We start from the raw sequence: 26,269 nt of genomic DNA, 5'->3' as shown, positions 1-26,269 counted from the left end.
CAGGGACCATTATATCTTTTACATTTTCCTTATTTGTCTTAAATTGTCGTATGTAAACCGCCGTTTTAGCTGGGTCCGTTACGACACATCTGACCATTTGGGATCCTGAAATCCACCCAATGGATTTCGAATCTTCCACGATTTGAGTATACGCAGTGCTAAGTTTTATAACTAAAGTTGATGATATAATGATGTGTAGTGCTTACTACTGATATACTGATGGTAGACACAACGGCATAGTGAAGAATCTCTGAAAAGAATCCGAGTTCAGAATCTCGATTTGAATTTCCCTTAATTGTTTACTGGTTGCGACCAGCTGTTGTATGTGTGTGTCTGTGACCGATAATCTTTTCTAGCTCTTGCTTTTTTATTATACTTTGGAATACTCATACTACCATATTAAGACAAAGGTTACATTTCATTTTGAAATGACTAACACAGCAGATCTTGCAAATCAGCTGACACAAGCCCGGAATGAGCTGAACAACCTAAGGTGAGTTGAAGGATTGACAAAGTTGGTGGAGAGTATTGCCTCATATTGAAAGGTACAGTAAACGTAAGAGGAACCATACCAATTACCTAGTGCCCATTGCCGTTTAAATCATTTCTAGCAGCCATCACGAACTCCATGAACTACACAATAGTGAAATTTAAATAGCTCAGGATAAGTATCTACCAGAAATACCATGATAGGCTGTGATGGTTGCTTAGGCCTGCCAACCGTTTCTTCCAACACCTTGGTCGCTTAGGTGGCCATCACAAAATGTTGGACTCTGAGTGACCTATGGGGAGTTAGGTCGTTGGAACTTAATGGAAGATATACAAAGAGTTTCCTTAAACATCGAATAACAATTAAAATTAAATTTCTCACTCCTGAAAATCATACAGAATTATTTCTGTGATCACATTAAAGTTGATTCTCCCCAAATGTATGTAATCATTTCCCAAAGATATTGTACGTGCAGAGCTAAATTAAATCTTTACCATGTCCAGTTACTGGGCATAGTTCAGTTCATATGTATTCAAAAACATGAACGTATTTGAGGGCATATATGTGTTCCAGTGCACATATGCCATGTGACATGATGCCGTAGATGACATTAACTTTGGTACATTCTGACTAAAGCATTGAGAATTAAGGTAATTCTCAGGCATTAGGTGAAGATTGGTTCTGTTGATTTCCAGAAATATTTCTACTTCTTTTACGTTACTTTCTGTGACTTCATGCCCTTCCTCACTATCATGTTCTTTATTATTGTGGTATTAAATTAAATGACCCAAGTCACTTTCCACTGGCCTGATTCTGTTCTCCCCAGTACATATCTCATTTTAAAACAAGCTCATTCATATTCCAGAGTTTGTGGTATTCCTGGCTAGAACTATACCCACCTTGTTATACACATAAAGATACATTGTGAAATTCATCTTTCCTTATCCAGATATGCATGAATCTTGAATGCAACAGCCACATTATTTAAATTTTCTCATGGACCTAACAGGGATGAGAATGTGCTGGTATTTTATGGTTTCCTACCACTGAACTTGAATGTTTCATGTAATGCTCATGATCACATTCTCTCTTCTAGACTGTTATTAATATCCTTCTTGGAAATTGTTGTGACATCTTATTTTCTTTTTTCCTTAATCATTCAGGGAAAATTTCATATACAAAATATTAAAACAATATGCAGTATGAACTATAATGGAGTAGGTGACCTTTGTAAATCTTTATCGTATCCATGGATAATGTTAGTGCAGGATGACTTGTAAACCTCTTAAACACTATAGGTTGACTTATAATCAAATTTTCTAGTTTGGAGACCAAACAGCAGAATTTAATACATAAGAGAACAAATTCTGCACTGTGATATGGGAATTGAATGACTGAATCTGGTCTTGATCTCCTTGCTCCAAGATAAAAGAAATATTGTGAAAATAATAGCTGCCTTAGTAAACATACACAGGGCTAAACTAAATGTAGGGAAGTAACACTTCCCCACTTGTCATAGAAGGTGACTAAAGGGGGCAGGAGCGGAGGGGCTAGAAACCCTCCCTTCCTTGTATTTTAACTTTCTGAAAGGAGAAACAGAAGGAGTCATTTGGAGAGTGCTCATCCTCCTCGAAGGCTCAGATTCAGGTGTCTAAATGTGTGTGGATGTAACCAAAAAAAGGAGAGATAGGTAGTATGTTTGAGGAAAGGAACCTAGATGTTATGGCTCTGAGTGAAAGGAAGCTCAAGGGTAAAGGGGAAGAGTGGTTTTGGAATGTCTTGGAAGTAAAGTCAGGGGCTGATGAGAGGACAAGAGCAAAGGAAGGAGTAGCACTACTGAAGCAGGAGTTTGGGGAGTATGTGTTAGACGACTGTAAGAAAGTAAACTCTAGATTGATATGGGTAGACCTGAAAGTGGATGGAGAGAGATGGATGATTATCAGTGCCTATGCACCTGGTCATGAGAAGAAAGATCATGAGAGGAAAGTGTTTTGGGAGCAGCTGAGTGAGTGTGTTAGCAGCTTTGATGCACGAGACCGGGTTATAGTGATGGGTTATTTAAATGCAATGGTGAGTAATGTGGCAGTTGAGGGTATAATTGGTATACATGGGGTGTTCATTGTTGTAAATGGAAATGGTGAAGAGCTTGTAGATTTGCGTGCTGAAAAAGGACTGGTGATTGGGAATACCTGGTTTAAAAAGAGAGATGTACATAAGTATACGTATGTAAGTAGGAGAGATGGCCAGAGAGCGTTATTGGATTATGTGTTAATTGATAGGCGTGTGAAAGAGAGACTTTTGGATGTTAATGTGCTGAGAGGTGCAACTGGAGGGATGTCTGATCATTATCTTGTGGAGGTGAAGGTTAAGGTTTGTAGAGGTTTTCAGAAAAAAAAGAGAAAATGTTGAGGTGAAAAGTGCGGTGAGAGTAAGTGAGCTTGGAAAGGAGTCTTGTGTGTGGAAGTACCGGGAGAGATTGAGTGCAGAATGGCAAAAGGTGAGAGCAAATGATGTGAGGGGAGTGGGGGAGGAATAGGATGTATTTAGGGAAGCAGTGATGGCTTGTGCAAAAGATGCTTGTGGCATGAGAAAGGTGGGAGGTGGACAGATTAGAAAGGGTAGTGAATTGTGGAATGAAGAAGCAATATTGTTCATGAAAGAGAAGAGAGAGGCGTTTGGATGATTTTTGCAGAGAAGTAGTGCTAATGATTGGGAGATGTATAAAAGAAAGTGGCAGGAGGTTAAGAGAAAGGTGCAAGAGGTGAAAAAGAGGGCAAATGAGAGTTGAGGTGAGAAAGGATCATTGATTATAAGGGAGAATAAAGAGATGTTTTGGAAGGAGGTGAATAAAGTGCATAAGACCAGAGAACAAATGGGAACATCGGTGAATGGGGCAAATGGGAAGGTTATAACAAGTAGTGGTGAAGTGAGAAGATGGAGTGAGTATTTTGAGGCTTTGTTGAATGTGTTTGGTGATAGAGTGGCAGATATAGTGTGTTTTGGTCGAGGTAGTGTGCGAAGTAAGAGGGTCAGGGAGAATGGTTTAGTAAACAGAGAAGAGGTAGTTAAAGCTTTGCGGAAGATGAAAGCTGGCAAGGCGGTGGCTTTAGATGGTATTGCAGTTGAATTTATTAATAAAGGGGTGACTGTGTTGTTGATTGGTTGGTAAGGATATTCACTGTATGTATGATTCATGATGAATCGTCTGTGGATTGGTGAAATGCATGCATAGTGCCATTGTACAAAGGTAAAGGGGATAAAGGTGAATGTTCAAATTACAGAGGTATGAGTTGAGTATTCCTGGGAAATTATATGGGAGGGTAGTGATTGAGAGGGTAAAGGCATGAACAGAGCATTAGATTGGGGAAGAGCAGTGTGGTTTCAGAATTGGTAGAGGATGTGTGGATCAGGTGTTTGCTTAGAAGAATGTATGTGAGAAATACTTAGAAAAACAGATGGATTTCTATGTAGCATTTATGGATCTGGAGAAGGCATATGATAGGGTTGATAGAGTTGCTTTGTGGAAGGTATTAAGAGTATATGGTGTGGGAGGTAAGTTGCTAGAAGCAGTGAAAAGTTTTTACCAAGGATGTAAGGCATGTGTACAAATAGGAAGAGAGGAAATTGATTGGTTCTCAGTGAATGTCAGTTTGCCGCAGGGGTGCGTGATGTCTCCATGGTGGTTTAATTTGTTTATAGATGGGGTTGTTAGAGAGTTAAATGCAAGAGTTTTGGAGAGAGGGGCAAGTATGCAGTCTGTTGTGGATGAGAGGGCTTGGGAAGTGAGTCAGCTGTTGTTAGCTGATGATACAGTGCTGGTGGCTGATTCAGGTGAGAAACTGCAGAAGTTGATGACTGAGTTTGGTAAAGTGTGTGAAGAAGAAAGCTGAGAGTAAATGTGATTAAGAGCACAGTTATTAGGTTCAGTAGGGTTGAGGGACAAGTTAATTGGGAAGTAAGTATGAATGGGAAATAACTGGAGGAAGTTAAGTGTTTTAGATATCTGGGACTGGATTTAGCAGCGGATGGAACCATGGAAGCAGAAGTGAGTTACAAGGTAGGGGAGGGGACAAAAGTTCTAAGAGCGTCCAAGAATGTGTGGAAGGCGAGAACATTATCTTGGAGAGCAAAAATGAGTATGTGTGAAGGAATAGTGGTTCTAACAATGTTATATGGTTGTGAGGCATGGTCTATATATAGGGCTGTGCAGAGGAGGGTGGATGTGTTGGAAATGAAATGTTTGAGGACAGTATGTGGAGTGAGGTGGTTTAAGTAATGAAAGGGCAAGAGAGATGTGTGGTAATAAAAAGAGTGTGGTTGAGAGAGCATAAGAGGATGTGTTGAAATGGTTTGGTCACATGGAGAGAATGAGAGAGGAAAGATTGACGAACAGAGGTAGAGGGAACGAGGAGAAGCGGGAGACCAAGTTGGAGGTGGAAGGATGGAGTGAAAAAGATTTTGAGCGATTGGGGCCTGAACATATAGGAGGGTGAAAGGTGTACAAGGAATAGAGCGAATTGGAATGATGTGGTATACCGGGGTGGATGTGCTGTCAGTGGATTGAACCAGGGCATGTGAAGCATCTGGGGTAACCCATGGAAAGTTTTGTGGGGTCTGGATGTGGAAAGGGAGCTGTGGTTTCGGTGCATTACACATGACAACTAGAGACTGAGTGTGAACGAATGTGGCCTTTTTTGTCTTTTCCTAGCTCTACCTTTCTAGCATGCACGGTGTGTGTGTGTGTGTGTGTGTTCTATTTCATGTGTGGCATGGTGGCTACGGGAATGGATGAAGGCAGCAAGTATGAATATGTACATGTGTATATATGTACGTCTGTGTATGTTTCTTTTTCTTTCATACTATCCGCCATTTCCCGCCTCAGCGAGATAGCATTAAGAACAGAGGACTGGGCCTCTGAGGGAATGTCCTCACCCGGCCCCCTTCTCTGTTCCTTCCTTTGGGAAAAAAAAAAATGAGAGGGGAAGATTTCCAGCCACCCGCTCCCTTCCCTTTTAGTCGCCTTCTACGACACGCAGGGAATACGTGGGAAGTATTCTTTCTCCCCATCCCCAGTGATACCTACATATGTTGAAATGTATAGGTATGTATATGTGCATGTGGGCATTTATGTATATACATGTGTATGTGGATGGGTTGGGCCATTCTTTCATCTGTTTCCTTGCGCTACCTTGCTAACGTGGGAGATGGCGATTAAGTATATTAAAAAAACCTTCACTTCATACTGTACTGCAGAAAATGAAAAAGGATGGAGTTACTGAAAAAATCAGTTTACAGACTCGGATTAGAATTTTGGCTTTTCTCAAAACTTGGTAATATGTATGGTATACATGAGGGAAAAATATTTTTCATATCTTTGGGACTGCATTACCTTATCTTAAGTGTACCTTATTTTTCTATATTGTAGCTAGGAAGGGCTAGCTAGTCTGTAGAGATGACATGGTAAGGTGACTACCCCTGTGCAGTGTTTGCTGCATGCTTTAGTGGATGATGATTTGCCATCTTTGCCTGATGGTAGACAAATTCCTGATATACTTGAGTTGTGGTTTGAGACTGTTAATTTTATATTATGCATTCCTTACTGCCACCCAAGGAAAATGAACTGATTATGGAAGCTTTTCTTGATTGGGTAAGGAAAACATTTCACTGTTCAACAAATAACATTTGTTTGCTATTTTAAGATTAAAAACTTATTCCTAAATTTTTAAGTCCATTTCGGTCATGGTTTTTTTGTGAATATGATTTCAGAAAGAGAATGCAAGGCCTGCAAGCACAGCATCGAAAAGATGTTTCAAGACTGGAGAAATTACTGCAGAATGGTCAGATGACTGTAGATTCAGTAGAAAGAGTCCCACACAAACTTGGACATACTGACAATACCAGTTCCAGCCTCTTTGTTAATTGGAAGCCAATAGGTAAGTGAACAAAGTCTAAATGAAAAAGGAAGTGGATTGTTTTTATGCAGTTTAGAAATTTCTTAATTCTATTTATATTTCAAATGTTTTTAAGATTATCTTTGATGAATGACTGCTTGAGAGTCAGCGTATTAGAATTATTGGAAAATAGATTGTAAATGTAATTCATAACCCATCCATGCAGGTCCTTGAAGTCATTAGCCATACTACAAAATGAGAGTAATTTAATGACTTAAGAGCCTGATGTAGTTTAGGATAGTTTTTGTAGAAATCTAAAAGTGGCTGAATCTAAAGTCCAGATTAGTATCATGCCATATGTATTTAGAAGAATTTTCAAAAATCATGACATTGCTCCCAACCTATTAGAGTATCAGGAGATATTAGGAGTACTCGTTGATAAGATGTTTATTATTTGTTTATACCAGGATCTTGGATAAATGATAAAGTAGGCTATGGCAGGCCCCTGCTTAGTGACAGATTTACATTCTTAGGAAACCCATCACCAAGCAGTCCATCATTCTGTTCCTGTAGTTTAGACAATATGTGATGTAAACTTATTAGAACATGTGGTGATGAGAGCCTAAGGTGATGATAGAGTGAAGATTACTGGAGGGATAATTAGGGGTGCTATGGAAGTTTATGTTACACCTGAATTATCTGATTCAGCATTTATGATAGACTGAATGCCATATATATATATATATATATATATATATATGGTGGGATGAAGAAGTAAGATTATTAGTGAAAGAGAAGAGAGAGGCATTTGGACGATTTTTGCAGGGAAAAAATGCAATTGAGTGGGAGATGTATAAAAGAAAAAGACATGAGGTCAAGAGAAAGGTGCAAGAGGTGAAAAAGAGGGCAAATGAGAGTTGGGGTGAGAGAGTATCATTAAATTTTAGGGAGAATAAAAAGATGTTCTGGAAGGAGGTAAATAAAGTGCGTAAGACAAGGGAGCAAATGGGAACTTCAGTGAAGGGCGCAAATGGGGAGGTGATAACAAGTAGTGGTGATGTGAGAAGGAGATGGAGTGAGTATTTTGAAGGTTTGTTGAATGTGTTTGATGATAGAGTGGCAGATGTAGGGTGTTTTGGTCGAGGTGGTGTGCAAAGTGAGAGGGTTAGGGAAAATGATTTGGTAAACAGAGAAGAGGTAGTTAAAGCTTTGTGGAAGATGAAAGCCGGCAAGGCAGCAGGTTTGGATGGTATTGCAGTGGAATTTATTAAAAAAGGGGGTGACTGTATTGTTGACTGGTTGGTAAGGTTATTTAATATATGTATGACTCATGGTGAGGTGCCTGAGGATTGGCGGAATGCGTGCATAGTGCCATTGTACAAAGGCAAAGGGGATAAGAGTGAGTGCTCAAATTACAGAGGTATAAGTTTGTTGAGTATTCCTGGTAAATTATATGGAAGGGTATTGATTGAGAGGGTGAAGGCATGTACAGAGCATCAGATTGGGGAAGAGCAGTGTGGTTTCAGAAGTGGTAGAGGATGTGTGGATCAGGTGTTTGCTTTGAAGAATGTATGTGAGAAATACTTAGAAAAGCAAATGGATTTGTATGTAGCATTTATGGATCTGGAGAAGGCATATGATAGAGTTGATAGAGATGCTCTGTGGAAGGTATTAAGAATATATGGTGTGGGAGGCAAGTTGTTAGAAGCAGTGAAAAGTTTTTATCGAGGATGTAAGGCATGTGTACGTGTAGGAAGAGAGGAAAGTGATTGGTTCTCAGTGAATGTAGGTTTGCGGCAGGGGTGTGTGATGTCTCCATGGTTGTTTAATTTGTTTATGGATGGGGTTGTTAGGGAGGTGAATGCAAGAGTTTTGGAAAGAGGGGCAAGTATGAAGTCTGTTGTGGATGAGAGAGCTTGGGAAGTGAGTCAGTTGTTGTTCGCTGATGATACATCGCTGGTGGTTGATTCATGTGAGAAACTGCAGAAGCTGGTGACTGAGTTTGGTAAAGTGTGTGAAAGAAGAAAGTTAAGAGTAAATGTGAATAAGAGCAAGGTTATTAGGTACAGTAGGGTTGAGGGTCAAGTCAATTGGGAGGTAAGTTTGAATGGAGAAAAACTGGAGGAAGTAAAGTGTTTTAGATATCTGGGAGTGGATCTGGCAGCGGATGGAACCATGGAAGTGGAAGTGAATCATAGGGTGGGGAGGGGGCGAAAATCCAGGGAGCCTTGAAGAATGTGTGGAAGTCGAGAACATTATCTCGGAAAGCAAAAATGGGTATGTTTGAAGGAATAGTGGTTCCAACAATGTTGTATGGTTTTGAGGCGTGGGCTATGGATAGAGTTGTGCGCAGGAGGGTGGATGTGCTGGAAATGAGATGTTTGAGGACAATGTGTGGTGTGAGATGGTTTGATCGAGTAAGTAATGTAAGGGTAAGAGAGATGTGTGGAAATAAAAAGAGCGTGGTTGAGAGAGCAGAAGAGGGTGTTTTGAAATAGTTTGGGCACATGGAGAGAATGAGTGAGGAAAGATTGACCAAGAGGATATATGTGTCAGAGGTGGAGGGAACGAGGAGAAGTGGGAGACCAAATTGGAGGTGGAAAGATGGAGTGAAAAAGATTTTGTGTGATCGGGGCCTAAACATGCAGGAGGGTGAAAGACGGGCAAGGAATAGAGTGAATTGGATCGATGTGGTATACCGGGGTTGACGTGCTGTCAGTGGATTGAATCAGGGCATGTGAAGCGTCTGGGGTAAACCATGGAAAGTTGTGTGGGGCCTGGATGTGGAAAGGGAGCTGTGGTTTCGGGCATTATTGCGTGACAGCTGGAGACTGAGTGTGAACGAATGGGGCCTTTGTTGTCTTTTCCTAGTGCTACCTCGCACACATGAGGGGGGAGGGGGATGTGTGGCGAGGTGGCGATGGGAATGAATAGGGGCAGGCAGTGTGAATTGTGTGCATGGGTATATATGTATGTGTCTGTGTGTGTATATATATGTGTACATTGAGATGTATAGGTATGTATATTTGCGTGTTTGGGCGTGTGTGTGTGTACATTGTGGATGGGGGTGGGTTGTGCCATTTCTTTCGTCTGTTTCCTTGTGCTACCTCGCAAACGCGGGAGACAGCGACAAAGCAAAATAAATAAAAAGAATATATATATGAATGGAGAAAAACTGGGGGAAGTAAATTGTTTTAGATATCTGGGAGTGGATCTGGCAATGGATGGAACCATGGAAGCGGAAGTGAATCATAGGGTGGGGGAGGGGGCGAAAATCCTGGGAGCCTTGAAGAATGTGTGGAAGTTGAGAACATTATCTCCGAAAGCAAAAATGGCTATGTTTGAAGGAATAGTGGTTCCAACAATGTTGTATGGTTGCGAGGCGTAGGCTATGGATAGAGTTGTGCGCAAGAGGGTGGATGTGCTGGAAATGAGATGTTTGAGGACAATATGTGGTGTGAGGTGGTTTGATTGAGTAAGTAATGTAAGGGTAAGAGAGATGTGTGGAAATAAAAAGAGCATGGTTGAGAAAGCAGAAGAGGGTGTTTTGAAATGGTTTGGACACATGGAGAGAATGAGTGAGGAACGATTGACCAAGAGGATATATGTGTCGGAGGTGGAGGGAACGAGGAGAAGTGGGAGACCAAATTGGAGGTGGAAAGATGGAGTGAAAAAGATTTTGAGTGATCGGGGCCTGAACATTCAGGAGGGTGAAAGGCGGGCAAGAAATAGAGTGAATTGGATTGATGTTGTATACCGGGGTCGACGTGATGTCAGTGGATTGAATCAGGGCATGTGAAGCGTCTGGGGTAAACCATGGAAAGTTGTGTGGGGCCTGGATGTGGAAAGGGAGCTGTGGTTTTGGGTATTATTGCATGACAGCTAGAGGCTGAGTGTGAACGCATGGGGCCCTTGTTGTCTTTTCCTAGCTCTACCTCGCTACAAAGCAAAATGAATAAATAAAATATTATTTATTTATTTATTATTTTGCTTTGTCACTGTCTCCCGCGTTAGCGAGGTAGCGCAAGGAAACAGACAAAAGAATGGCCCAACCCACCCACATACACATGTATATACATACACGTCCACACACACAAATATACATACCTATACATCTCAACGTATACATATATATACACACACGCAGACATATACATATATACACATGTACATGATTCATACTGTCTTCCTTTATTCATTCCCATCGCCACCCCGCCAAACATGAAATAACAACCCCCTCCCCCCTCATTTGCACGAGATAGCGCTAGAAAAAGACAACAAAGGTCACATTCGTTCACACTCAGTCTCTAGCTGTCATGTAATAATGCACCGAAACCATTGCTCCTTTTCCACATCCAGGCCCCACAGAACTTTCCATGGTTTACCCCAGATGCTTCACATGCCCTGGTTCAATCCATTGACAGCATGTCACCCTTTCACCCTCCTGCATATTCAGGCCGCAATCACTCAAAATCTTTTTTACTGTATCTTTCCACCTTCAATTTGGTCTCCCACTTCTCGTTCCCTCCACCTCTGACACATATATCCTCTTGGTCAATCTTTCCTCACTCATTCTCTCCATGTGACCAAGCCATTTCAAAACACCCTCTTCTGCTCTCTCAACCACACTCTTTTTATTACCACACATCTCTCTTACCCTTGCATTACTTACTCGATCAAACCACCTCACACCACATATTGTCCTCAGATCAAACCACCTCACACCACATATTGTCCTCAGACATCTCATTTCCAGCACATCCACCCTCCTCCGCACAACTCTATCTATAGCCCATGCCTCGCAACCATATAACATTGTTGGAACCACTATTCCTTCAAACATACCCATTTTTGCTTTCTGAAATAATGTTCTCAACTTCCACACATTCTTCAACGCTCTCAGAACTTTCGCCCCCTCCCCCACCCTATGATTCACTTCTGCTTCCATGGTTCCATCTGCTGCCAAATCCACTCCCACATATCTAAAACACTTCACTTCCTCCAGTTTTTCTCCATTCAAACTTACCTTCCAATTGACTTGTCCCTCAACCCTGCTGTACCCAATAACCATGCTCTTATTCACATTTACTCTCAACTTTCTTCTTTCACACACTTTACCAAACTGAGTCACCAGCTTCTGCAGTTTCTCACCCAAATCAGGCACCAGTGCTGTATCATCAGCAAACAACAACTTACTCACTTCCCAAGCTCTCTCATCCACAGCAGACTGCACAGACTTGCCCCTCTTTCCAAAACTCTTGCATTCACCTCCCTAACAACCCCATCCATAAACAAATTAAACAACCATGGAGAGATCATGCACCCATGCCGCAAACCAACATTCACTGAGAACCAATCACTTTGCTCTCTTCCTACATGTACACATGCCTTACATCCTTGATAAAAACTTTTAACTGGAGTGAAAAAGATTTCGATTTCATTCATACTTAGTCTCTAGCTCTCATGTGTAATGCACCGAAACCACAGCTGCTCATCCACATCCAGGCCCCACAGATCTTTCCATGGTTTATCCCAGACGTTTTACATGCCCTCGTTCATTCCATTGACTGCATGTTGGCCTCGGTATACCACATCATTCCAGTTCACTCTATTCCTTGCTCGCCTCTCACCCTCCTATATGTTCAGGCCCCATTCGCTCAAAATCCTTTTCACTCCATCCTTCCACCTATAGTTTGGTCTCCCGCTTCTTCTCCTTCCCTCCACCTCTGACACATATATCCTCTTTGTCAAACTTTCCTCACTCAGTCTCTTCATATATCCAAACCACTGCAACACACCCTCTCCTGCTCTCTCAACCACACTCTTCCCATTATCACACATCTTTCTTACCCTTTCATTACTCACTCGATCGAACCTTTTCACACCACATATTGTCTTCAAACATTTCATTTCCAACACATCCACCATTCTGTGCTCAACCCTATGTGTAACCTATGCTTTGAAACTATATAATATTGTTGGAACTACCATTCCTTGAAACAAACCCATTTTGCTCTCCAAGATAACATTCTCTCTTTCCACACATTCTTTATCATTCCCAGAACCTATTAAAGTATCTTTTTAAATGTGAAATTATAGAAAAATTTCTTTTGATTTTTATATTTCTCTTACATAGGATAATGAATTAAGATGTGAATGACAAGACTTGTTTATGAACAGGACACATTGCATCTTGGTTTCACACCAAAAATGGAACACCTCGACAGGGCAGCTTGAGTAGCCTGAGTCGTGGTATGCTGAAGGTGGACAAAGGTGTGTTCAATAATCCCCAACATGCCATTGAGGGACTACAGGAGTATTCCCATGTATGGTGAGAGAATTACCCTAATTATAATGTATATGTATAAGTGAACAACTTTCTCAGTCATGTGCTGAAAAAGGATGGGTAATTAGGAATACCTGGTTTATTAAAAAGTGTTTGCTATTTGTTACCTATGCTGGTCAGACTAGCTTTAAATGGTTCACACAATTTTCAACCAGCTTTTGGTATGGTGGAGCATGCATCAGAAACTTCTTCCTTGGTTTAGATGTGTTGTAAATTTAATAATTAAGGATACTATGAACTGTGTTGTAGGTTGATTTTGTGATGAATGATACACTGTAAGAGAGAAGCAAAGTTCTCAGTACAGTTTGATTTAGAGGGCTGACCAGGGTGTTCAGAAGTGGATTGAACATATTGAGAGGATAAGTGAAGAAATTTGATAAAGAGGATCTGTGCATCAGCAGTGGAGGGAGCAAAGGGGAGGGTTAGACTTAGAAGGCTGAAGGTTAGAGTGAAGGAAGTGTAGGGTATTAGAGCCTGAACAGTTTGGAAGGTGTAAGGCTTGCATGTGACAAAATGAATTGGATCATTGTGGTGTGTAGGGGGTGACATACTGTCAATGTGCTGAACTAGGGTGTATGAAGTAGTCATATATAAGAATAGTCTTCAGGGCTTGGCTAAGGATGGTAAGCTGTGATTTCAGTCCATTTTACTTGTTCATGACATGTGTAAATAAGGCCATTTTTTTGCTTGCTTGTAATGCTTCTTCACACATGCAGGAGAAGAAATAAGGTATAATCAAAAACTGTCAGATACACTAGTGTTACGATTTTATGCATGCTTTTATTTCATTATTCATAAAGTGCAGCTTCGTTGATTAACTTCATTATTTCAAGAATCATGCATAAAACCCTCAAATTCACATAGCCAGCTATAACCAGTTGTGATCATGAGCGATTGAGTGATACATGAGATTTTTTCTATATTTTTATATATTGATTATTAATTCATGCCTCAGGCAAGAATGTATAGAAGAAAATTGTGTTGAAGATATACTTGAAAAATATAACTTACCAGATTATCTACTGATTATAAGTTGAATGTTTTGAACTGAAAGCAACCATGATCATTTTGATGCAGCTGGCAATGTAGCAGTAATGTCATGCAGAGCCAGGTGTCATGGAAAGACCTGCTGCTTTTGCATTCAGAACATTAAATTTGGTCAAGAAATAGTACAGCCAGATAGAGAGGGAAGTCTTAGAGTTTGTTTTTGGGGTGCACAAGTTCCAGCATTATCTCCTGGCTGACCACAAGCAATTATACAAGATTTTCGGACTGAAGATGGGAGTGCTAGCTCTTGCAGTGGCTGGGTTACAAAACTCTTGGCATATGACTACAACACCTTCTACAGAAAATCAAAGGTAAAGTTAAATGACAATACCCTTTTAAGGTTGCCAGAGAAGTCTACAGATTCATCACATGCTGAAGTTTTTCATTTTTCCTATTTAGAGAAACTCACTCAAGCTAACTTCAAAACTCGACCCCCTTGACCTATGTGCAATGTTGGTTTTCTTTCTCTTCTCTGTGGGTATTACTTTGTATTGTGCTCCCAGGAGCTGGCTGCTTGTTTGCCTCACCACATGTTACTCCAGGCAGTGCTTGGTAAGCTGCTGCATCACATGATTACAGTGTGACAGTTGGCAACTCAAGGATGGGCCGTTTATGATAACTGTTCCTTTCCCTACACCTCAGAGCTTTGAAATGCTACCCCTCTCATGTCTTTCCCAATAACTATGACCAGGCACTTTTTAAAAGATGCATTAACTACCTCCAAAATTTGTATATACTTTTATATTATTATACTTTGTCGCTGTCTCCCGCGTTTGCGAGGTAGCGCAAGGAAACAGACGAAAGAAATGGCCCAACCCCCCCATACACATGTATATACATACGTCCACACACGCAAATATACATACCTACACAGCTTTCCATGGTTTACCCCAGACGCTTCACATGCCTTGATTCAATCCACTGACAGCACGTCAACCCCGGTATACCACATCGCTCCAATTCACTCTATTCCTTGCCCTCCTTTCACCCTCCTGCATGTTCAGGCCCCGATCACACAAAATCTTTTTCACTCCATCTTTCCACCTCCAGTTTGGTCTCCCTCTTCTCCTTGTTCCTTCCACCTCCGACACATATATCCTCTTGGTCAATCTTTCCTCACTCATCCTCTCCATGTGCCCAAACCACTTCAAAACACCCTCTTCTGCTCTCTCAACCACGCTTTTATTTCCACACATCTCTCTTACCCTTACGTTACTCATTCGATCAAACCACCTCACACCACACATTGTCCTCAAACATCTCATTTCCAGCACATCCATCCTCCTGCGCACAACTCTATCCATAGCCCACGCCTCGCAACCATACAACATTGTTGGAACCACTATTCCTTCAAACATACCCATTTTTGCTTTCCGAGATAATGTTCTCGACTTCCACACATTCTTCAAGGCCCCCAGAATTTTCGCCCCCTCCCCCACCCTATGATCCACTTCCACTTCCATGGTTCCATCCGCTGCCAGATCCACTCCCAGATATCTAAAGCACTTCACTTCCTCCAGTTTTTCTCCATTCAAACTCACCTCCCAATTGACTTGACCCTCACCCCTACTGTACCTAATAACCTTGCTCTTGTTCACATTTACTCTTAACTTTCTTCTTCCACACACTTTACCAAACTCAGTCACCAGCTTCTGCAGTTTCTCACATGAATCAACCACCAGCGCTGTATCATCAGCGAACAACAACTGACTCACTTCCCAAGCTCTCTCATCCCCAACAGACTTCATACTTGCCCCTCTTTCCAAAACTCTTGCATTTACCTCCCTAACAACCCCATCCATAAACAAATTAAACAACCATGGAGACATCACACACCCCTGCCGCAAACCTACATTCACTGAGAACCAATCACTTTCCTCTCTTCCTACACGTACACATGCCTTACATCCTGGATAAAAACTTTTCACTGCTTCTAACAACTTTCCTCCCACACCATATATTCTTAATACCTTCCACAGAGCATCTCTATCAACTCTATCATATGCCTTCTCCAGATCCATAAATGCTACATACAAATCCATTTGCTTTTCTAAGTATTTCTCACATACATTCTTCAAAGCAAACACCTGATCCACACATCCTCTACCACTTCTGAAACCACACTGCTCTTCCCCAATCTGATGCTCTGTACATGCCTTCACCCTCTCAATCAATACCCTCCCATATAATTTACCAGGAATACTCAACAAACTTATACCTCTGTAATTTGAGCACTCACTCTTATCCCCTTTGCCTTTGTACAATGGCACTATGCACGCATTCCGCCAATCCTCAGGCACCTCACCATGAGTCATACATATATTAAATAACCTTACCAACCAGTCAACAATACAGTCACCCCCTTTTTTAATAAATTCCACTGCAATACCATCCAAACCTGCTGCCTTGCCGGCTTTCATCTTCCAAAAGCTTTTACTACCTCTTCTCTGTTTACCAAATCATTTTCCCTAACCCTCTCACTTTGCACACCACCTCAACCAAAACACCCTACATCTGCCACTCTATCATCAAACACATTCAACAAACCTTCAAAATACTCACTCCATCTCCTTCTCACATCACCACTACTTGTTATCACCTCCCCATTTGCGCCCTTCACTGAAGTTCCCATTTGCTCCCTTGTCTTACGCACTTTATTTACCTCCTTCCAGAACATATTTTTATTCTCCCTAAAATTTAATGATACTCTCTCACCCCAACTCTCATTTGCCCTTTTTTTCACCTCTTGCACCTTTCTCTTGACCTCCTGTCTCTTTCTTTTATACATCTCCCACTCAATTGCATTTTTTCCCTGCAAAAATCGTCCAAATGCCTCTCTCTTCTCTTTCACTAATACTCTTACTTCTTCATCCCACCACTCACTACCCTTTCTAATCAACCCACCTCCCACTCTTCTCATGCCACAAGCATCTTTTGCGCAATCCATCACTGATTCCCTAAATACATCCCATTCCTCCCCCACTCCCCTTACTTCCATTGTTCTCACCTTTTTCCATTCTGTACTCAGTCTCTCCTGGTACTTCCTCACACAGGTCTCCTTCTCAAGCTCACTTACTCTCACCATCCTCTTCACCCCAACATTCACTCTTCTTTTCTGAAAACCCATACAAATCTTCACCTTAGCCTCCACAAGATAATGATCAGACATCCCTCCAGTTGCACCTCTCAGCACATTAACATCCAAAAGTCTCTCTTTCGCACGCCTGTCAATTAACACGTAATCCAATAACGCTCTCTGGCCATCTCTCCTACTTACATAAGTATACTTATGTATATCTCGCTTTTTAAACCAGGTATTCCCAATCATCAGTCCTTTTTCAGCACATAAATCTACAAGCTCTTCACCATTTCCATTTACAACACTGAACACCCCATGTATACCAATTATTCCCTCAACTGCCACATTACTCACCTTTGCATTCAAATCACCCATCACTATAACCCGGTCTCGTGCATCAAAACCACTAACACACTCATTCAGCTGCTCCCAAAACACTTGCCTCTCTTGATCTTTCTTCTCATGCCCAGGTGCATATGCACCAATAATCACCCACTTCTCTCCATCAGCTTTCAGTTTTACCCATATTAATCGAGAATTTACTTTCTTACACTCTATCACATACTCCCACAACTCCTGTTTCAGGAGTATTGCTACTCCTTCTCTTGCTCTTGTCCTCTCACTAACCCCTGACTTTACTCCCCAGACATTCCCAAACCACTCTTCCCCTTTACCCTTGAGCTTCGTTTCACTCAGAGCCAAAACATCCAGGTTCCTTTCCTCAAACATACTACCTATCTCTCCTTTTTTCACATCTTGGTTACATCCACACACATTTAGGCCTCTTCCTTTTCCCTTTTATTATTTTCTTTATATTTCAGTTAAGGCCTGGCCTTGATGTGGATTTTTTGTCCATGACTGGAGCCTCGAAAAATAAAAAAGAAGAATCCAACATTGTCTAGGGTTCTGGATTTAACTCTGATTGGATGGCAAGAGCACAAGCAGGGTCTTGATACATCTATATTGCCTTTTCATGAGCAACAGTTGGAACTCTCAGCATAAGCTGGATGTCTACAGTGGGGTTTAAGAATGGTTATTCCTCCACTATTACAAGACAGGATTCTAGAGGAACTCCACAAAGGACATCCTGGTATAGTGAGCATGATGAAGAATCTAACAAGAAGCTGTGTATGGTTACTTGGATATTCATATAGAATGTAAGGTTGCTGAATGTTTTGCTTATCACTCACAGCAAAATGTGCCTCCCTCGGTGCTTCTCCAACCTTGATCATTGGCAGTCAGGGTATTGCTGCACATTCATTTGGATTTCTGAGTTGAAGGGAAATACATTTTTACTTCTGGTAGATATACATGTGTGTCAAACCATATTCCTGCTTCCCATCCTCCTTCTTGTTTATCTAGGACTGAAGGATGAACTTTAAATATTTAATATTTTCTTTGAATTATTGAACATTCCTGTTGATTAAAAGGTCACAGGATCAGAGATCAAGGATGTTTTAGTACTGTATTGGACTTAGTAACTCCCTTTTGTTATGAAAGAGGAAGTATTAGAAACTAGAGCGAGTGACAAACCTCCTTACTTTTCCCAACAGGATCCTCTTTGTATTTGACCAGAATAAAGACATGGGAAGGAGCCATGGCAAGACAAAAGTTGCTCCTCCAAGGCTTAATGGACAGCGAATAGGAGTATTTGCCACCCGATCTCCTCACAGACCTAATCCTTTAGGTTTGACTCTGGCTCGATTAGAAAAAATCAAAGGTAATTTACAAAAAATAAGTTAGCATATCTGTGTAAAATGTTAACTTGCAAACTAGTTTCTTTAACCAACATTGTGTATGTCTTTTTGCACAGTTGCTGCTGGATAAAAGATGCAAACATATCTAAGCAGTTGTGGAAGTGTGTGAGAGTGTAAGGAAGTGAATTCTAGATTGATATGGGTGAAAATTAAGGTGGATGGCAAGATATGGGTAATTATTAGTGTATATGCATATAGCCATGAGAAGAAAGATCATGAGAGGCAAGTGTTTGGGAGCAGCTGAGTGTGTGTCAGCAGTTTAGGTGCAAGAGCCTAAGTATTGTAGATGGATGGTTTGAAACTGAAGGTGAGCTATGTGGCAGTAGAGGGTATAATTGGGGAGCATGAGGTATTCAGTATGATGAATGGAAATAGTAAATAGCTTGTGGAGTTTTGTGCTGGAAAAGGACTGATGATTCAGAATATCTGGATTGAAAAATGGGACGTACACTGGTATGTATGTGTAAATGGCTAGTGGGCATTGTTAGATTACATATTAATTCATAGGCATGTAAAAGAGAGACTTTGGATGTAAATTTGCTGTGAAGGGCAGCCAGTTGGATGCCTGATCACTGTCTTGATGAAGTTTCTGGAAAAGAGGAAACAGTATCAATGAGAAGAGAGTGGTGAGAGTAAATGAGCTTGAAAAAGAGACATGTGAAGAAATACCAGAGATTTGAGTGTAGAATAGCAAAAGGTGAGAGCAAATGAAGCAAAGGGAGTGGGAGAGGAATGGGAGGTATCTAGGGAAGCAGTGCTGGCATGTGCAGGGGATGCATGTGGCATGCAAAAGGTGGGAGGTGGGCAGATTAGAAAGTGTGATGAGTGGTAGGACGAAAAAGTAAAGTTGCTGGTGAAAGAGAAAAGAGAGATGTTTAGGCAGTGCTTCCAGGGAAGGATTGCAGATGATTGGGGGATGGGAAGATGAGTCAGTTTGCTGATGGTACAGCCCTGGTGGCAGATTTGAGTAGGAAACTGCAGAAGTCGGTGACAGAGTTTGGAAGAGTTTAGGAAACAAGGAAGTTGAAGAGTAAATGTGAATAAAAGCAAGGTGGTTGAGGGGCAGGTTAGTTGGTGTGTGAGTTTGAATGGAGAAAGATTGGAGGAAGTGAAGTGTTTTTGATACCTGGGAGTGAACATGGCAGTGAATGGAACCATGGAAGCGGAAGTGAATCACAAGTTGGGTGAGGGGAAGATTCTAGGAGTGCTGGATAATGTGTGGGAAGAAAGACCTTTATCTGGGAGGGCAAAATGGTTGTTTGAATGTACAGTAGTCCCAACAATATTATATGGATGTGAAGCTTGGGCTATAGATAAGGCTGTGTGGAGGAGGGTCGATGTGTTGGAAATGAAATATTTAAGGACAATATGTGGTGTGAGTTGGTTTGAGTGTGTAAGTAATGAAAGGGTAAGGGAGAGGTGTGGTAATAAGAAAGAGTGTAGTTGAGAGAGATGAAGAGATTGTTTAGATATATAGAGAGAATGAGCAAGGAAAGGTTGACAAAGAGAATGTGTCAGAATTCAAGGAAACAAGGAGAACAAGGAGACCAAATTAGAGATGGAAGGATGCAGTGAAAAAGATTTTGGGTGATCAGGGCTTGAACATGCAGGAGGAAGAAGGGTGTGCACGGGATTGAGTGAATTGAGACGATAGTATACAGGGGTCTACATGCCGTCAGTGGACTGAACCAAGGCATGTGTGGCATCCAGGTTAAACCATGGAAAAGTCTGTGGGGCTGTGGGGCCTGTTTGTGGATAGGGAGATGTGGTTTTGGTGTATTACATATGACAGCTAAAGAAGGATGTGAATGGATGTACATGTACATATTCATACTTGCTCACCATTATCTGTTCCCAGCACCACCCTGCCCCACTGGAAACAGCATTGCCACCCCCTGCATCAGAGAGGTAGTGCCAGGAAACAAAGAAAGAAAGGCCCATCCACTCATATACACACACATATACGTACATGCACCTACGCAGGCATATACATACATACATACATATTGTCAATGGATTGAACCAGGGCATGTGAAGCATCTGGGGTAAACCATGGAAAGTTTTGTGAGGCCTGGATGTGGGAAGGGAGCTGTGGTTTTGGTGCATTACACATGACAGCTAGAGACCGAGTGTGAATGAATGTGGCCTTTTTGTCTTTTCCCAGCGCTACCTCACATGCACGCATGGGGGGAGGGGGTGCCATTTCATGTGTGGCGACAGGAATGGATGAAGGCAGCAAGTATGATTATGTATATGTGTATATATATATTCTTTCTTTCTTTCATACTATTTGCCATTTCCCGCCTCAGCGAGGTAGCGTTAAGAACAGAGGACTGGGCCTCTAAGGGAATATCCTCACCCGGCCCCCTTCTCTGTTCCTTCCTTTGGAAAAGAAAAAAGAAAATGAGAGGGGAAGATTTCCAGCCACCCACTCCCTTCCCTTTTAGTCGCCTTCTACGACACGCAGGGAATATGTGGGAAGTATTCTTTCTTCCCTATCCCCTGACACTACCTCATTGATGCGGGAAATGGTGATTAAGTATGATTTAAAGCGTCTGGGGTAAACCATGGAAAGTTCTGTGGGGCCTGGATGTGGAAAGGGAGCTGTGGTTTCGGTGCATTATTACATGACAGCTAGAGACTGAGTGTGAAAGAATGGGGCCTTTGTTGTCTTTTCCTAGTGCTACCTCGCACACCTGAGGGGGGAGGGGGTTGTTATTCCATGTGTGGCAAGGTGGCGATGGGAATAAATAAAGGCAGAAAGTATGAATTATGTACATGTGTATATATGTATATGTCTGTGTGTGTATATATATGTGTACATTGAGATGTATAGGTATGTATATTTGCGTGTGTGGACGTGTATGTATATACATGTGTATGTGGGTGGGTTGGGTCATTTCTTTTGTCTGTTTCCTTGCACTACCTCACTAATGTGGGAGACAGCAACAAAGCAAAATAAAAAAAATAAATAAAATAAATAATATATATATAACGTTCTCTCCTTCCACAAGTTCTTCATCGCTCCCAGAACCTTTGCCCCCTCCCCCATCCTGTGACTCATTTGCTCTTCCATGGTTCCATCTGCTGCTAGATCCACTCCCAGATATCTAAAACACTTCTTTTTCTCCAATTTTTCTCCTTTCAAATGTACATCCCAGCTAGTTCCTTATGTTATTGTGGGGTTTTACTTAGTGTTAAAGAATAAATAGAAATACTCAGAACTTGAATTATTACCACAAATGGAAATTTTGTGATGTTTAGGCAGGGTTTAGGAAATATGCAGAGGTGCAGTAATAAATTGGTATGCCATGTTGATATACTTGAGAACTAATATTTTATTTTTACTGATTTTGTCTTTTTCAACTTATCCAGGTGACTGCATGTATCTCTCAGGATTGGACATCTTAGATGGGACACTGGTATTAGACATCGAAGTTACTGACTTTTTCTTTTTCAAACTTATCCAATAATTTTCCAGGTGACTGTGTGTATCTCTCGGGATTGGACATCTTAGATGGGACGCCGGTATTAGACATCAAGCCCTACATTCCTCAGTATGATGATCCATGCCATGTACCATCTTATTTAGGGAGTGTGGCTCTTCATGAGAGAACAGACTCTCTGAAGTGTGGGCATCTTGAAGGTAATAAGGGAAAAAAATTCCACTTTAGTTATTGTTTAAGAAAAAATTTATTTTGACATAAACATTGCAAGTGGTTCTTGACATAGTTGTAAACCTAAAATGTCTATCAATATTCGTATGAAAATAGTATTACAAGAAAAATAATAATTATAACCAATACTTTTCAGATGAATCATTTTCACCTCCTGGAGTGACAAGCATAACATTGTCAGACACAGGGATAGCTGGCAGTACATCATTAGAAAACATTACTAAGAGAGTTTCAGAGCTTGAAAAAGATTCAGATAAAACATCAAAGACAAATAGCTTATTAAAAGGTGGGAGCTTGAATGTGTGCGAGATTATGTATGAAAAGAATGAAGAATTTGATCTTATTGCTCATCCAAGTGATGTAGAAAGACTACATCCGGACTTGTCTAATAAACTTGCAGAAGAACAAAAGCCTCATGTAATAATAGAGCAGCAAAGCTGCCTAGGCAATGTGGCAAAAGCCAAAGGAGTACAAGGAGTTACCACCCCTTCATGGCTTGGAGCTCCATCTTCTACACTTCAGGTAGTTTTTAATCCAATAGCTGAAGCTCAGGTGGAACTTTTCTCCCAAAATGCAGAAAAGGATTGTTACAGGTAAGAGTTGAAAAACTAAACCTGTTTCTTGTTTGATAAGAGTGGAAAGGACACTCATGTAATATAGATTAGAAACATTCTTGAACTGTGTTTATACCAAAATATGATGCATATTTATATGGTGAAAATGAATTTTTAAAATGTATAGTTTTCTGATGTGCTTCGTATATGTACTGTATGTACAACAAATTTTTCCTGGGGTTAGAGGAGAAAGAATACTGCCCATGTATTCCCTGTGTGTCGTAGAAGGCGACTAAAAGGGATGGGAGCGGGGGGCTGGAAATCCTCCCCTCCAGCTTTTATTTTTCCAGAAGAAGGAACAGAGAAGGGGGCTAAGCAAATATTTTCCCTCAAGGGCTCCGTTCTTTGTTCGTGTTGCTACCTCGCTAAAGAGGGAAATGGCAAATATTTATGAAAAAACTGATTTAAAATTTTTTGATTTGCTTGTCGACAAACAATTTCAACTATGTCCATTTCTAACACGTATAATTTTGTTATAATTGGCAGTTTGCATAATTTGAAGGTGTAACAGTCGATGGTCTACCACCATATAGTCCCAAAGCTTGGCTTATAAGAGATTACATCTTTGATTTGTACATTACTTAAAAGTTACAGTTACTTCCTTCATTTTGATTACTGTTCTTAAAGTAGGCAAGAATTAATATGGATATTAAATTGTAAGATGCTCTTTCAAATAGGTTAACAGATTCTGTAAAACTAGCATTATAACCAGTTGGTGTTGATCAGAATCTGTTCCATAGGGGTAACTCGATTATGTCCATGATACATTGTGATGCTGATGGTCTCGGAATTATGTATACAGGATAATAGGTTATTAAGTTTTTCTTTCAGAAGCATAGCTATCTTAATTTCTTTGAAAACAGGTTAATGTTGCTACCGCTTTTTTTTATAAGGTTGATATCTGTTTCAGGTATGCATTACTTCCTCTGTTTACTTTTTTAGGTTAATCATTAGAGATTATGAATTAATTTCTAATTTTGCTGAGGCATTTATTGTAAAATCTTGAGCAGACTTGCTTGGTTTCTTGGTGATGATTTCATGATCTGCCTTAAAGTCTAAGAATGCTCTATTGTACCTCCAGATTTACTTACAAACAGAGCATCTTAATCTGCTTAAAACCAGTAGTGTGAGTGTGGCAGTTGGGTCCCTGTGATTGTCATATACTAAATGCAAAATATGTATGGTAATTTACAGACAAATATGTATACTAAGGGGCTTTGTTATGTGGCTTAGAATGAGGTCTTTTACCTTTGTTCCACCTTTATAGATTTTTTTTGAGCTGCCTCTGTCATATGCCTTTTCTAAATCTAAGAATACTGCAAGCACCCTTTTCTCTTAAAATTCTCAGCCACTTGTCAGAGTTCAGTATTCTTAATTACTCACCCTCCTTTATTCCTTAACCCACCTTGTTCCTTACCAACAAGGGGCTCACATTCTTTTAAAATTCTCAGTCATGCCTTTACCAGCCTTACCTTTATGCAGTGGAAAAGTCACAGCCTTTGTTCAGTCAAAGTGCATGACCACTTTCTGTGCTTTCAAACACACTCTCCATATCCATTCCATTTGTGTCCCCAGCTTTTCTATTCTTTGAGCTTTATTGCTCTCCTGGCTTTTTCCTTTTGATGAACTTCCTCTTCCATGAACCTGATTGTTTCTCTAATTCTGTACCAATAGACACATATATTTCACCTTGTCTTTGAGTAGGTTGTTTAAGATAGTCTTTAAATCCTTACAAGATTGTTTTTGATAGTATTCCTTCATACTTGTGTAACATACTTTCACTCCTTACACATAACTTTTTTCTATTATTATTCATCTCCTTCCAGAAGTCTTTTGTATTTTTAGGAGTAGACTATTATTTTCTCATTCATGCATATATTATTTGCAAGAAGACAGTGTTGCACTTTTAATGAAAAATTGCTTGTAATATTGTTCATATGTATGACAGTAGGTTATGCTTCAAACTAAATTTTCATTTTTTTGTAAGTGCTTACTGAATTTTTTGTATCAAGTGTAAAATGAAGACAGTGAGGAGATAGAGAGTTAACACTCATCATCATCTGTTGCCCTCATATGTATTGATTATTTTTTTCCCCACAGACTGGAATTTCTTGGAGACAGTGTTGAACTGAAAGCTGCTATAAGTAGCATACTTAGTGAAGACCCCCGTTCAGCATATCGCAGACAGAAGTGTACCTCTCTCCTCTACTACTTCACGGTTGATACAGCACACATTACTGCTTGGTTTGAAGAGGAGGTTGCTGAAGTACTACGTGTTTGTCCATTGCACACTGGTATTATAAGCAGAGGAAAATAAAACTGAAATCATTTTGTAATTGACTGAAATCCTTAATATGATATTGTTTCTAAGAAAGTGATGCAGGTATGAGTGGGTAAGATAATTCGTCAGGACAGTGAAGGAAGCGAGAGAAGGAATGGAATGCTAAAAATTGGAAAAGCTGGGGATGTTATAAGCAAAATAGGAAATAGTGGAGGTGAAGATGCTGTTGACTGTGTTTGAAAGTTATGGCAGCATGTAAAAGAGGTAGTGTCTTGATGATTGGGCAAAGTATGTTTTTGCTGTATAAAGAATAGGGGTGTTACAAACAAGGATAGAGTTGATTTTAGTTGGGCATTAATGCCAATTTGTGTATGGTCAGCATTAGGGGCTCTTGACAGATTTTACAAATTGATCCCTAAACACATATAACCTCAGATGAATGTGATGTGCATGCATCCTTTTTGACAAATTTGGTGCAAGTTTGTATGGGTTATTGGGAAATGGGAGGAATAAGTGATTAATACAAGATGGAAGTTGTTGGCACTTTAAAAAGGGATATCTTATGTGTGTTAGGTTTGTGTTAGAAGTTAGGTCCTAGGATTATTCAAAATGACCATCATGTCAAAAGCTGTGGTCATTAGCATCATGGATGTACTGGGACCAGTAAGTGGAATAGAGTGAAGGGTGTGAGATCAGGCTTGTAAGACAGCACAATTAGTTATGCATAGGAATCTGCTGGAAAGTTAATGTACAGTTATTGGTTTGCAATGGCATTTGATTGTAAGTGCGTAGTTCAAGACTTACTAAAGAATTTTAATGTACCAGTTGCATATTTGCCATTTGAAGATGAAGTTAAGAATACTATCTAGATAGAATAGGAATGAAGTGTTGATGTGGATCTTAAGAAGAAACACCATAATGGGTTTTTAGAATAGATGACTATGGGATACAGTGGGAGTGACAGTAAATACGGGGTCCTTGATGAAATATATAAAGATATGCATGCTATCCAGGCATATAAAGTGTTTATCATCAAACATTTGTTTATACATATATACACATAGTTATGCAGAAATAAGTATGCAAG

General features: G+C 40.4%; 1 protein-coding gene across 1 annotated transcript; it reads left to right on the top strand.

Moving 5' to 3' along the window:
* Positions 1-297: 297 nt before the first annotated feature.
* Positions 298-25,230, top strand: LOC139753814 (tRNA (adenine(37)-N6)-methyltransferase). Its single transcript, XM_071670709.1, has 7 exons — positions 298-493; positions 6,257-6,423; positions 12,562-12,712; positions 18,407-18,573; positions 22,092-22,256; positions 22,424-22,880; positions 25,002-25,230. The coding sequence occupies exons 1-7, from the start codon at positions 429-431 to the stop codon at positions 25,216-25,218; spliced, it is 1,389 nt and encodes a 462-aa protein (XP_071526810.1). The 5' UTR covers positions 298-428; the 3' UTR covers positions 25,219-25,230.
* The last annotated feature ends 1,039 nt before the right edge of the window (positions 25,231-26,269 follow it).

The sequence above is a fragment of the Panulirus ornatus genome, chromosome 15 (genome assembly GCF_036320965.1).
Source record: "Panulirus ornatus isolate Po-2019 chromosome 15, ASM3632096v1, whole genome shotgun sequence".
Lineage (NCBI taxonomy): Eukaryota > Metazoa > Arthropoda > Malacostraca > Decapoda > Palinuridae > Panulirus > Panulirus ornatus.
The sequence above is the reverse complement of the archived record's forward strand: the minus strand, read 5'-3'. Positions and strand labels throughout refer to the sequence as shown.